General features: G+C 26.6%; 1 protein-coding gene and 1 long non-coding RNA gene across 2 annotated transcripts in view; one reads left to right on the forward strand and one right to left on the reverse strand.

Annotated features, from left to right (window-relative positions):
- The window catches only part of LOC100206567 (cytochrome P450 4C1), a 52,919-nt gene that overhangs the window by 29,073 nt on the left and 9,013 nt on the right, over positions 1-14,833 (reverse strand). Inside the window, exon 2 of the mRNA XM_065795510.1 lies at positions 10,857-11,095. Coding sequence (XP_065651582.1) covers positions 10,857-11,095 — 239 coding nt within the window. The remainder of the gene's footprint in view (positions 1-10,856; positions 11,096-14,833) is intronic.
- LOC136079585 (uncharacterized) lies at positions 852-2,184 on the forward strand. The gene is made up of 3 exons (XR_010638048.1): positions 852-1,085; positions 1,195-1,771; positions 1,885-2,184. It is a non-coding gene; the product is annotated as an uncharacterized LOC136079585 (long non-coding RNA).

Consider the following 14,833-nt stretch of genomic DNA (forward strand, 5'->3'; position numbering starts at 1 on the left):
GTTGCAAATGAATTTAATGAATAGTGTCGAAAACAAAACAAAAGGGAATAGTGTGGCAATAGTGTTGCAAATAGTTAATTTCAGCAAGTGCTTACTCGTTTTGCTTATGGTTATAGCATACAGCTTTTACAGGAAAAAAAGAAAAAACAAAGAATATTTAAAGAAAAGATTGCTACCAAACTACAAACCCTCAGTCTTGTAGCTGCACTACTTCGCGGCAGCAGGCTATAAGATAGTTGGTGTATGTAGTGAAGTCCCCGGCAGCAGGCTATTTCAGTATGACATCAAAGATGTTATCTAAACACACAATCATAGTTATTATAATTTTTTTATTTTTGTTTTAGTGTCGCAAACAAATTTAATGAATTGTTTAACACAATTCATTAAATTTGTTTGCGACACTATTCCTTTTTTTGTTTTCAAAACACTATTCATTAAACTCATTTGCAACACTATACCTTTTTTTGCTTTCGACACTATTCATTAAACTCCTCGGCAACATTATTCCTTTTTTTATTTTCAAAACTATTCATTAAATTTATTTGCAAGATTATTCCTTATTCTGTTATTCGACAATCAATAATGCAACAATTTGCGACACTATTCCTTTTTTATATTTTCGACAAACAAATTTACGACAGAAAAACTTTGCGACAATCAAAATTTTGCAACATTTTTCCTGTCACCCATGAAATAGTTTACTATTATACATCATTTTTGTATATTATAAATAATAAAAAATGTTTATTAATTATATATACTTCGTTTGTTAAAATTTTTTAATATTGTTATTATTTACCAAATAACTTTTATTAATTAAATTATTCTATTTATGCATAAAGCAAAAGTTTTTTTTTTATATAATCAATGTACTTTCTGTCAGAGATGATGTTCTATTAAATTCGTCAGAGAAAGTTGAACAAACGTTGCGAGAACTTCAACCAACAACTTCAAACAAAGAGAGTTTACTAAAAATGATGGCTGATACAAGAGTGGTAAGAAGAGCATGGATTCAGGAAACAAGCAACTTATCAATAACCTCAATTATAAGACGGTTTCCAAGATTCATTGATATGAATGATGCTGTGAGTGTTATTTTTAACTTTTTGCAGTTCATTTGTAAATCTTGTTTACTTTATAAATTAAGCTAGATTAATTAATAAGAATAATTTTTATTTTTTTTGCACTTCATAGATTATACAAGAGTTTCATTCCATTGAAGAGGCATCAAGTAATATTACATTGCATGATAGCTTTAACACGTGCAAACAAAACATTTTGTTACTAGCAAGAGATTTGACAAATATGTTCAAAAATACTTTATCAGAAGACGAATATAATGAAGGTATATATATATATATGTCTACTACTCTAAGTGGGGAGAATGAATCAATAAGAACTTCATAGTTTAAATGCGAATTTTTACAGCATAATTTTCAATCTGCATAAGTACTAAGCTGCTGCAACATGACTCTGTGTCAATCTGCAAAAGTGTGGAGTTTCCTTTTCTCTTCCTGTTTCATTTATTATTTCCTAGTTTAATATGCCCATCTAATCCAAAAGAAGCTTTTTTTAAAATCTGTCTACCTATAAAAATTTACAAGTATATACGAGTTGTTCCCTGAATTATTTATATTTTTATTTTGAAGATACAACTTTGCTTGCCTTTAAGGCGCTCCCTTTTCTTCTGAAAGCACCTCCACAGAAGGGCAAGAAGCATCCAAGAATGGATCCTGATGCAATTCTGGCTTTATTTTATAGAGAAATGGATGTAGGTTTTTTCTATACATTATTTTTTTAATTAAATTTGGTTTATAATCAAAAAGTATTAATTTTTTGAGCTTTGTATTTTCTGCATTTTTAAAATTTTACTTATACATTTAGGTGCACCTCAGTCTTGAAAGCTCCCTTGAGTTATTGAAGAAAGAGAAAGTTTTTCAACCAATTTTATTAAAGTGTTGCGGCAGTCTATTTATTAAAGTCGATAACACAGCTATACGGTTGGAAGCCATACCGAGTATAAGTTTTGCTTTTGAGTTGCTGCTAGCCTCTTATTATGTATTTAATGTCAATTTTCCTCATGAACTTATTTGTGTATATGGATTTCTGGGAAGCTTGCTTGGAATAAGCAGCAAAGGAATTATTGTCAATTCTTTTTTAAAGAAAGTATTACCAAAAGTTTAACATTAAATTAAACAATGTTTTTTTAAAGTATTTTTAACACTTTCTCGTTTATTTTTGTTTTATTGTCATGTATGTCTAATTTTTGTGTTTCAAAGAAAATAAATTTTTAAATTTTAAGTCGCAAAGACTCTCTGCCAGAAAGTTAGACTATTTATTTAAATATTTCTTAAAATTTTATTTTTGTGATATATTTATGGAACACACCCTCCTAAATATTTATTGATAATAGACAAAAAAAACATAAAATGTTGACATACGGCTTCTTCGTTCTTCTCTGACGGCGATATCTATTTTTCAAAGTTTAAACTTCGCTTTTGCATATAAAGGTTTTACAACTTCTTCTTACATTAATATTCACTGTATTGAGTTTGAGTTTGAACTGAGTTTTTTTTAAAAGAAATACTATATCTCGGAATTCAAATAAAATTTATATTTTAGTTTTTATTATTTTATTGTGATATTGTTCCGTTTTTCTTGTAAGCCAAATTGATGTACACTTGTAATTCAGTATGACTTTTTTTTCAATATAAATAACTTAATTTATTTGAATTATTTAATTGCGCCCGGTTATATTCATACTACGTGAAGACTTGAATGGACGAAATAAATCACGCATAAATATACTTTAAAAAAAATCAAATTATTTATAACGCCTAGAAAAACACAGATTAGTGTATAATCTATAGTGTTGCATTTAGCGCAACACTAATGTTGAGGTTTTTTATATCAGTTTTGTCGCGCAAAAAGAGCGTAATTATATAGCCATTGATTAAATGCAACAATTATGTCGCAAAAATTTCTACTAAAGTGTCGCATTAAAGGCCACAAAGTGTGGCTTTCAAGTCTACATTTTATGTGGCCTTACAAATGCAACACTGAGTGTGGCTTTTAAAGCCACATAGTGTTGGTGTAGCCGGCGTCGACACTCAATGTTGTATTCTACGCGACATAATGTAGCCTACGGCTCAACACTATTTTTAAGCGTGTACTTACATGCTAACACATAACACATTTAACACATAAACTTTTAGTTGAATTATGTGTTTACAAGTTTAACCACTTTATCTTAGTTAATTTTCATATACGCGTGAACGGACGTGCTTTGTAAACTAAATTAAAAACGGCTACATTTACTGTTTCTTAAAATAAAGACCTATTAGATATTCATCAGTATACTTTATTAAAAGTATTTAACGAGACGTTTGATAAAATGGAAATTAAGCTATTAAATCTTCAAGAAGAAAATACAAAACCAAAAAAAGGAAATTAATGATCTAAGGAAATTGGCGGAGTTTCTTAGCGAGAAATATGAATCAATTGTTCAAGAACTTTCTGAAAAGAAAACAAAGCCAAACTTATCACCAAGCCAAAATGGTATAACAAACGTTGTTGTCAAAGATAAACTATCTGAGTTGGAACACCGGAGCAGAAGAAATAACCTAAGGTTTACAAAAATTGAAGAAGACGAAAATGAAACGTGGGAATTAAGCGAGGAAAGAATTCAAAATGTTTTAAAGACAAAACTCGGACTTAAATGAAATATTGAAATTGAAAGGGAAATAAAAAAGAGGAAAAACGAGGAAAAGAATCGGGAAACGGGGGAAAAAAGCACATGACGGGGGGAAAAGGTTGCGATGGAAAAAAGTACAACTGAACCATAATAGTTAAATTTTTAAACTATAAAGACAAAAAAACTGCGTTGGATAACTATGTTCAGTTAAAATTGTGGAACGATCGATTTTACCTAAACGAATACTACAGCGAAAGAACTTTAGAATTGCGAAAACAGTTATTTAAGATTTGAGAGCCAAAAGTAAATATGCTAAAGATGTATATAATAAACTTGTAAGGCGCGACTTTTAAGAAACTCTTTTATCTTAGAGTTATTGATTTTATCTTTATTTATTTTTTTTTTAATTTTTATTGTTTTTAAAAACTAAAATAAATTCAAATTGCTCTAAGAATTTTAATATTTTTAAATTTAATGATTTTATACTTAACAAAGAGTCCGATCCGGATCAAAGTTTTTTTAGTGAAACAGGGTGCGGATTCACAACTTCTGCGTAACTCTTGCGTAGCTGAGCAAAAGTTACGAAAAACTTACACAAAAAATTTTTTGCGTAACTATTTGGTATTCACAACATTTTTGCAGCATTTGCGTAAAGTTAAGGTTGCGCATGAGTTACGCAAAACTTAGGCAAAAACTTACGCAAAAACTTACCCAAAATTTAAGGCAAATATTTTATATCTATTTGTATAAAGAAGGTAGTTAGTATTACTAATTCTTTTTTTATTAAGACACACAGGGCAATGTGACCAAGCAGTGAATGTTTCTTTTTTAAAGACAGGGCTTAAATTTACTTACAATTATTTTTTGTTGTTGTTGTTGCTACATTTAAAAATGTAGCAAAACCATATAGGGGCTATTCAAATAATACGTGATATTCTTATATATGGTGGAGGTGTTTGAAAGTGTCACCAAATATTCTAATCATAGCGGAATAGTAAACCTTTGGCATAAATGTACAAACTCAAAAATATATTTGTTTAAAAATAATGTTACGTCACAAATAGGGCGGGGAGAGATTGATTAAAATGTTACCTATACAAAGAAGGGAGTCTAAAAATAGCAAAAAAGTGTTTCGTATTATTTGAATAGCCCCATATAGCATATACGTGCAATTACTTTTAAAAGTAATAGCATATATAGCATAAACATTCTTTCAATCTATTTTGAGTATCTATTAGCAAAATAATCAAAAAAATTAATAATTGGAATAAAAATGGAACAAATAAGAGCCGGTTGGTTTTTTAATTGAGATATCGATTATTAACAAAAAGCTACACATCTATTATTTTAGATATAAGCATTACAAGCACTCATTAAGAAATAATTCGGGCATATTTATTCAAATCCAAATGGGTAATATATATTGTATTATCCTGGGCTTATATTAGATAACTATTCGGCTTCCTGTATGATGCCATCAGTGAATGCCCATTGGTTTTATTTAACCCTAACTCTAAACCTGCCGCGAACCTTATTTCTAAACATTACTGGCTAAATAAAACTAACTAATATATACAGGAAACTAGCATTTAAAAGAACTTTTTTTTCTATTTTTAATATAAAAAGAAAAAGAAAAACAACATGAAATTATTATTTTGAGGCATTTTTTTGGCGCCCATACCGGTCCTATAGTACCAAAAATGGTCTGGGTTAACCCCTGATCAGATCATGCAACTTGTCTTGCATTGCTTCAGGATGTTATAACAAAATACTTTAGTTCAGCATAAAATTTCACGATCATAAAATAATGGAAGTGCTAAACTAAAGTGTTATTTTAACTTCTTGTTTTCATTCTTACTTCTCATACTCTAGGGTATAAGAAAACATCATGATAATTGTTAAATTTTCTTTTCAGTGGTCTTGTTTTATCATAAAATTGATTTGAATCAAAAACACTTTTATTTGCAATAGGGAATGACAGTTTCATTAAATAAAGAATAACTTCAAGAAATACATTTGATTGCATTGCAGTATATTTGAAACTATTTATAAACAAAATTTCTATTGTCAGAAATATGAGGAACATTTTGAAAACATAAGTAAAAGTTCAAAATTTTTTTTTGTATTGTATTGTATTAAACATTGTATTTTTCATAAAATGTTATGGAAAATGTTTCAATTGTATTAATTAATAAAAATTAAGTTTGAATTAAAACCCACTTGTTTTTTGTAAGTTTTTTTTCAGTGATATTTCAGATTGAGAATTTATGGTATCATATTTGCACGAATAAAAACATGATTTTTATATTTGATGGATAGCGTAAAGTTAATTCTGTGAATCAGGTATGTGCAGTATAAAAACGTTTGACTCTTTGACAGAGCAAGTATTGAATTAATCGCAACAACAAGTATTGTAGTAGGTTTTCAAGACACCAAATACAGTACAATCTAATAGCTACAACCAGTGTAAACAATATGCTGTCATCTCAAGAGTTGCAATACTATTTTCAACAGCAACAGATAATAATTCTACTGAATTGCGAAAAGCACTATCACTCCATTTGGGCTAACTGGTGGATCAAGGAACTTTTTAAGGAATTTCTGCTCTTTGCAATAACAAACTACAACAATGAGATTTCATAAAGAAATATAAATAAAAAAGATTTACCAAAAATATTTAAACTATTACAGAATATGTTTATTATTTCAAACAACAATATTATTTACCAAGAAATTAAGCTTTAAAAAACAATGCTATTTTTTTAAATAATTTAAATTATCCATGGATATTAATAATATCTCCTGATAATTAAAATAATTAAAAACAGATAGTTATTATTCAAAATAATCTTAATATTGTTAATACCTCTGAACAATTGAAATTATCGAAAAACATAGCACCATATTTTTAAGTAAGTTTAATATTTAGGTTATAATACTTTTTTACTTCAATAGCCTGATTACTCAGAGATAATTTTAGCATTATTGTATTTGAAATAGTCTTGTTCTCATTCATAAATTAAAAAAAATAGATATTTGAAAAACTAATGAATTAATTACATATTTTTGTGAATATTGTATCTATATTAGCACAAGTATTTCCTCTCACACACAGAGAGAGTGTGAGAGAGAACTCTCTTTATGCTAGTTATGCAAGTTAAAGTATATACTTCAATAATATTATTGTATATATTTTTGTATAATATAGTATAGATAGTATAGTATAGATACAACCATAAGTTAATATAGTATGGATACATCATATAGTTTTGATGTATGACAATAACTAGTTATTAAGTTAACTTAACTTATTTAATAAGTTATTGGCATACAACAAAACTATATGATATATCCATACTATGGTCGCTCTCCTTGTTTTAGCTAGGCTATGAGAGAGTGAATTATCAATTATATAGATTGTGTGTTTATTTTTTTAACTTTAAATTTAAAGTACATCTAAATTTTTGGTAAATATACTGTTATTGTTGTTGTTGTTAAAAAAAACTATAATTGTATTATTTAAATAAATAACTTAACGTATAGCAGTATAAAATTAAGATAAAACTATATTTTATTGGCAATAACAAACAAAATCTGAAATCTTTTATAATAATAAAAACGCCATTTTTAAATATTATTAGATGATTTAAAGTTACGCCAAACTTAAGTCAGAAAATAGCAGACGTAACTTTTCTTGCGTAAAGTTTGCTGAGCACTTTTTAGGAAAATGTTGTGAATACCGTTTTTTAGACCTTTGGCGTAAGTAAAAACTTACGTAAAAACGTAAGTTATAACTTACGTAGGAATTTCGTAAGTTTTTGTGTGGCGGTTTAATTATTTACGTAGAAGAAAACCTACGATATTATATTAGGCATGACATGAGTATTTCTGACGTCAATATAGAGGTTTTAAAGATTGAAATATTGATCAATAAAGCTAAAAACATTTTGATTAGCTGTTGTTATCGCCCACCTACTGGTGAAATTAAAACTTTTAGTACATCTTTACATGGTGATATTATAAATAAAAGCAACCACGAAAAGAAATTACTTTATATATTTGGTGATCTGAACTTAAATTACTTTGAGTATCACTTCAAAAAAGATATTAATGGGTTTTATAATGGCCTATTTGAAAATGGACTAGTTCCCTCTAATAAACAAACCAACTAGAATTACTCAAACAACAACTTTCTTAATTGGTAACATTATAACCAAAAATATTTTTAATTATTCGCTTAAAAAAGGCATTATTAAAAGTGACATCTGATCATTTCCCTATTTTCATTTCAATAGATATTTATGCGAAAATTTTATATAATAAAAAAAAAATCATTTAAAAAACAAACTTTTCATGATAAAAACCTAGGATCTTTTAAATATTAATTTTCTTTAGTTAATTTGGACATTATTAACTCTTCTGAAAATATTAATTTAATATACAAATCTTTTTTTTAAATATTTTATGAATTTTATGACATCAAATTTCCCAAAGTAGAAATAAATTACAAATATAAAAAATTAAATCGCCATGGATTACTAAGGGTATTCTAACATCTTATAAATTTAAGCAAAAACTTTATATTAAATATTTAAAATAAAAAACAACTGAGAGTAAGACCATTTATAAAAATTACGTAAGACTATTTGAACTCCTAAGGAAAAATTCAAAATCAATATACTATACTAATTTACTTGAAAAATACAAATTAAACTCAAAACGCACATGGAAACTAATAAACGAAATTACTAGTTACACTAAAAAATATCGCAATCTTTCCCCTCAGTTATTAAGGCAGATAATTTTTTTCTTGATCAAAAAACAATTACTTCCGAATTTAATAAATATTTTGTATCTGTAGAACCAAACCTAGCCGAAAAAACTCCAAACCCTTAAAAATTAGTAAAGGCAACTTATGACCCTCTAAACTCGTATCTAAATTTTTTTCGTTTGTCTTTTGAAGAGTTTGAAAGTGCTTTTAAATTGTTAAAGTCAAACAAAGCAGTTGATTCAGATGATGTCAATGAGAATGTTATTATTAATTTTTTTGACGTTTTAAAGGACATACTTTTCCAAATTTTTTAACGCTCTATTAATCAGGGAGCTTTTTTCTGATGATTTAAAAATAGCAAAATTTATTCCTATATTTAAAAAAGGAGAAAAAACTAATGTAAAACACTCTCTTCCAATTTCTATCCTCTCTGTTTTTTCTAAAATTTTAGAAAGAATTTTGTACAACAGAATATACAAATCAAATTATTATATAACATGCAAGATGGATTTTAAAAAAATAATTCAACAGAGCATGCTATTATTCACCGTACAAAAAGTATATCAGACTCATTTAATAATTTTAAATTCACTTTGGAAATATTTATTGATTTAGCGAAAGCGTTTGAAACCATTGATCATAAAATTCTTGTTAAAAAATAAAAATATTATGGTATAACAGACAATGTTTTAAAATGGTTGAAAAGTTATTTAACCAATCGTAAACAATTTGTTTATGCCAATGAAACATTTTCATCAAATTTGTTAAATATTACATGTGGAGTTCATCAAGTATCCATATTAGGACGTTTTCTTTTCCTTATTTATATTAATGATCTATTCCTCGATCTGTACATTATTTATATTAATGATCTACAGCCTCGGATTTAATAACAATTATGCTTGCTGATGACACTAATTTTTTTATATCACATAAAAGCATATCTACTCTTTTTCATTGCGTGAACATCGAGTTAATCGAAATATCTGACTGGTTTTAGACCAACAAAATATCTCTTAAAATTGATATAACTAAATGGATTCTTTTCCATCCTCTTATTAAAAAACATAAACTGCCAATTAAAATGCTTCATCTTGTTATTGACAATATACAAATTAAACAAGTAACAGTTACCAACTTTCTAAGTGATTCAATAGATAAAATATTTACATGGAAAAATCATATTAAAAACTTTTCAAGTAAAATTTCAAAGAGTATAGAAATATTCTACAATGCAAGAAATGTTTTAAATAAACATACTTTAGTACAATTATATTACTCATTTATTCATTGTCACATAAACTATGCAAACATTGCTTAGGGTAGTACAAAGAAAAATAAACTTAAACCTCTTTATTGTTAGCAGAAGCATGTAGTACGTCTTATATATTTTAAAGACCGTTATACTCATGCCAAGCCTCTATTATTTGAAATGAAAGTTTTTAATATATATGAGCTTGACATTTTTAATATTCTTTTTTTTATGTTTAAATGTAAAACCAATTCATCCCCTATTTCTTTCCATAATTTGTATTCATAAAAAGATAAAAATAAACACATTTTATGCAATGATAATTTTATTAGGCAGCCCATTTTTCAAACAAATCTTTTTAAATTTTGTATTGATTATCGCGGACTATTCTTGTGGAATAAAACAGTTTTCAAAAACTTTATTCATCAAAGTAACTACTTTTCTTTTAAACGAAAGCTTAAAGAACTCATTTTTACAATCGAAGATTTAGCAATTTAGCAAAGGACTAAAAAAAACATCAAAATACTTTTGATGTTTTTTTTAGTCCTTTTTACCCTCTATCTAACCATTAATTTATAAAAATTATATATGCATCATTACCAACTGTAATATGTAATAATGTACCTTGTATTTTTAACGAAATACATTAAGTTTCTTATTTCGTTTACTTATTTTTTATAAATTTTAACACGATCATTTCAAAGAGGTACTCGACGACAAGACCGTATGGACTTCTACGAGTTCCCACATTCTTTCATTATTTAGTAACGATCATTTATATATATATATATATATATATATATATATATATATATATATATATATATATATATATATATATATATATATATATATATATATATATATATATATATATATATAGATATATAATTATTATTATTATTATTATGATTATTATTTATATATATTATTATTATTATATTATTATTATTATTATTATTGTTATTATTATTATTGTTATTATTGTTATTTTTATTATATATTTGTGTTTTAAATATTGTAACGAAATAATTATTTAAAATATAGTAACAAGAACAAAACAAAAAAATTGCTAAAAGAAGTTGTTTTGCACTATGACAAAAACAACAAAACTATAACTAAATATTATCAAAACTTACTTTTGTAAGCAAATCAGTATGCGTTAAAAATGCCGGAAAATAATTTTTCAGCTGCTGTGAAGTGAATGCTCCATTGAATAACTTTCTTTGCCAATGATGGTCTTCGTAATTTGAAGTTAGCATGCTATTCCCAATTAAAGGGGCCAAAATTTTTAATGAAGTAGCTCTTTGAAAAAGTTTCCCATCAGCAAATATCTTTTTAATAAATTCTGGAGCAATTAGATAAACATATCTGGGCACTGTAAGGAAATTTATTGAAATAAAAAATTTTATTAGACTTTTTTTTTATAAATAAAAATTGTTACATATCTTTAAAAATCTCTGAACTTTAAAATAAAGACTAAAGTTTTGTTAATCATTATTTTTCCCTAATGGATTTTGTTAAATCAATTAAACTATGTTTTTGTTAGAACAAGATATTATAATATAAATCCCAAGGCTTTTAGAGATTATGTTTAAGTGCGGAGTCATTTTGGTTACGCACAGTTTAGTTTAGTTACGCACAGTTTAATTTGCTACATAATAATCAGTAAAAAAAGTTTAATTTTAGCAGGCTAAATAGAAGATGAAGACATACTGGTTTAAATGCTTCCTATGATTTTAGAAGTTAAAATGTCAAATGTTAGTTATATTGCAGAACATCTGCTGTAGTTTTTTTAAATACAAAATATGCTAAACAAAAGAAGTTATCCGTTTTTGTCTATGATATTGTCAATAAAACTAAATTTCTACAAAAAAAATCTACGCTTCTAAGATTGATTTTTATTTTCAAAAGCACAAATATTCGACATATATAGGTAGGTCTTGAATTCCATCTTGCGTTCAAAATGAGCCTTGGTTTAGAAAAAAAAAATTTAAGTAAATTCATTGTGTCTTAATAAGACTTGTATTTTCAATAAAACAAATCTAGCTTCGTATAATCATTCCTGTCATACTTTTTACTTTTTATAACTTTTCCGTTAGGCGTGTATTTTTTAATTAAATTATAGCAGTTATTTAGTTACGTGTTAGGCAACTTATTATTCTACTAGCACTTATTATTAGTTGATATTGATGAGGAAGTAAGCATTGAGTTCATAATATACTTAAGAATTAGGTTAAATAATTATGATACACAAAACAGGAAAAATAAATGTCAAATATTTGATGACATTTGATTTTTAGTATCGGTATTAAGTACCCCGATTTCACCTATTACAACGAAAATTTTATTTAATAATTTTTTTTTCATTTAAAGATAATTTATTAAATATAATTTTTCTTTTTCTAAAAAAAGTTAAGGAAGCTATTTTTGTTGGGTCACAAATAAGTCAACTTATGAATGATTCTGTATATATACAAACAAGTCAACTTACCCTTATAACATTCTAAAGTTACGTTACGTCTTAATCGATTACAATCGGTAACAAGGTTACATTCTCTAATTATTAATTAAATATTAATTAAATAAACTTGAAAATGCACTAAATGTATGTTCATCATTGCCGTATTTCTAAATACTACCTTTTATTTTTATTGTAAAATAGCTTTGTCTCAATTGGTTATCTTGTAACGAAAAAAAATAAAGTCTCAATTCGCAGCGTTGAGTGTCAATTGTTTATTTTTTAACTTTTTAAAGTAAAACCAATTGAGACGTAACGTAACGTAACTAAATCTAGATTCAAGACGTAACTAAAACACGTCTCAAACAGAATATTTTTAACCTTGTGTTACGTCTCAATCAGTTACCCCTTAAAAAAAAAAGGACGTATGTGTAACGTAAAATGTAACGTAATATATATTTATATTTGTGACATACTTAATTAAATTTCAATTCTTAAATGTTTTACATTACGTTATGTCTCGGTTGGTTATATTTTTAAAGAAAATACTTTTCTGATTTGACTTCACTTGACTATGACACTGACTTGACTTGACTTTAACTTTTCTGGGTGACTTGGTTTTTTTAACATCTCGCTCAGTCTCTCTCTATATATACCTTTCTCTTCATTTATACAGCTACCACTTTCAACATGTATAAATGTGCATATAAAAAAACAAAAAATAAATAAATCTAAAGATACCATGGTAACAATGTTACGTGTCATTAGGTCAAAATGTAACGTGTTGTTACGTAGCATTTTGCACGTAGCGTTACGTTACAGTGTTACGTTTTGTTACGTTACAATGTTGCGTCTCGCAACATTGTAACGTAAATTGCGGCCAAATGTAAATTTCTCAACAGCTGATATAATATAATTCAATAGGATTTAATATCCTTACATTTTATACTATGGTGAGAAATTAAAAAAAGCCTATATTTTGACAAATTAAAGTTTACGAGATTTTTTATAGATAGACAATTTTCTACACTAAAATTTTCATTCTAATTGGTGACTGATATATAAATTTTTCCAATTTTCTTTTTCTTTTTTCTTTTTTTCAGTGGTGAGGTGTTGTTTTTTTTGTTGATATAAAATATGAGAGGGGAAAGAGCTCTTTAAAAGCAAAAGGTGGGTAAAAAAAACTTGTCCACTCCCACCTCCTTTGTGTATTAAGCACTTAAGATTAATCCTAAAGTCATAGTTTATCCAAGTAAAGTTTTCAAATGAATATATTATAGATGTATATTTTCAAATGAACTTTTTGTTTTCTTAACTCAATCAAGACATTATTTTAAAACAAATTGGATGCAATTTTTAACCAATAACTCGTTGGAAACTTTGACGAATTTTTTTACTATTGACACAACAAGTCTTTCAAGCATTTGTAGTTAAAAAAACTCTTTCCTTTGAACAACATTTTTTTTATTTGAGCAGACATTCACATGGTTTCTATTTTCATAACGTTTGTCTGATAATCATTCAAAATGATTCATAATTATTGTCTGCATAATGCTAATAAATCATCGTATTGATTTTCTGAAAATCCATTTCTGAACTTACAGTTTAATACTTTTTAAAATCTGCACAAAAAGATTTTAAATACTTTTTAAACTGTTATTGAACTCGAGAAATTATTATTAGAAAATTATGTATCACTCAGCAAAACATTGCAAAATTCATTCTTCTAATTGAAGATAAAATTATCCACATTTTTTAACGTCCACATAATTTCTACTTTAGAAACATCTACTTTCTTGGAACTTTTTTTTAAATTTTTCTATGAGTCTTTTTTTTGCAACTAATTATCTGTGGCAAACTATACATCATGTTTTATCTTCCAGTTCCGACTTTAAACATTCTTTTAAGTATCAATGTAATAACGATACTAAATTTACCTTATGTAAATATAATAAACTTTGTGATAAAAATATTTAGAGTGAGTCAAATAAAGATCATTTATTTTTCAAATCTAGACTATTTAGGTTTAAAAAGTGGTTACTATAAAAACTTTTAAGGATAAAAAATGTATAGAAAGATCGAATTATTTGGTTTACGTCCCAATGAAAAACCACTTCTTAATTCGCGACACTTAAATATCGATTGCAAGTCTTTGTTACACTTAATTTAACTGTTTTCCAAAACTAGCTGTAATCCAAAGGTTTCTTAACCATAATGGGTTATGATGTAAAAATTTTTTGTTTACTGCTAAAATGAAATAATCTTTGCCTCATACTAATTTAGAGATATGGTTGCATACATCAGAAAGAATAAATTTACTTCAAGAATGAAAGATATATTATTTGCATTTACTTATGTATAGAAAGAAACCTAAAGGCGATATGTATAAAAGTTGTATGTATATTTACAAAGAGTTGATAACGTGACAGGTCAGGTTAGGTTAAAGATAAGCGTGCTTACCATGATACTGGTAATTCAATACAACTTGCCTCACGACCAGCTGGTTTGTTGGATTCGCTTTTAAAAGTAAAGATTAGAAAAATTAACTCAGACCTCTAATAACCCTTGCCTTGGGACTCTTCGTTAAAAAATGACTAGAGATAATGATAAATAAACAGAATTATCTTGGGCAGATGTTAGCTGCATCAGGATACA

This window comes from Hydra vulgaris, chromosome 04 (assembly GCF_038396675.1).
Source record: "Hydra vulgaris chromosome 04, alternate assembly HydraT2T_AEP".
NCBI classification, from domain to species: domain Eukaryota; kingdom Metazoa; phylum Cnidaria; class Hydrozoa; order Anthoathecata; family Hydridae; genus Hydra; species Hydra vulgaris.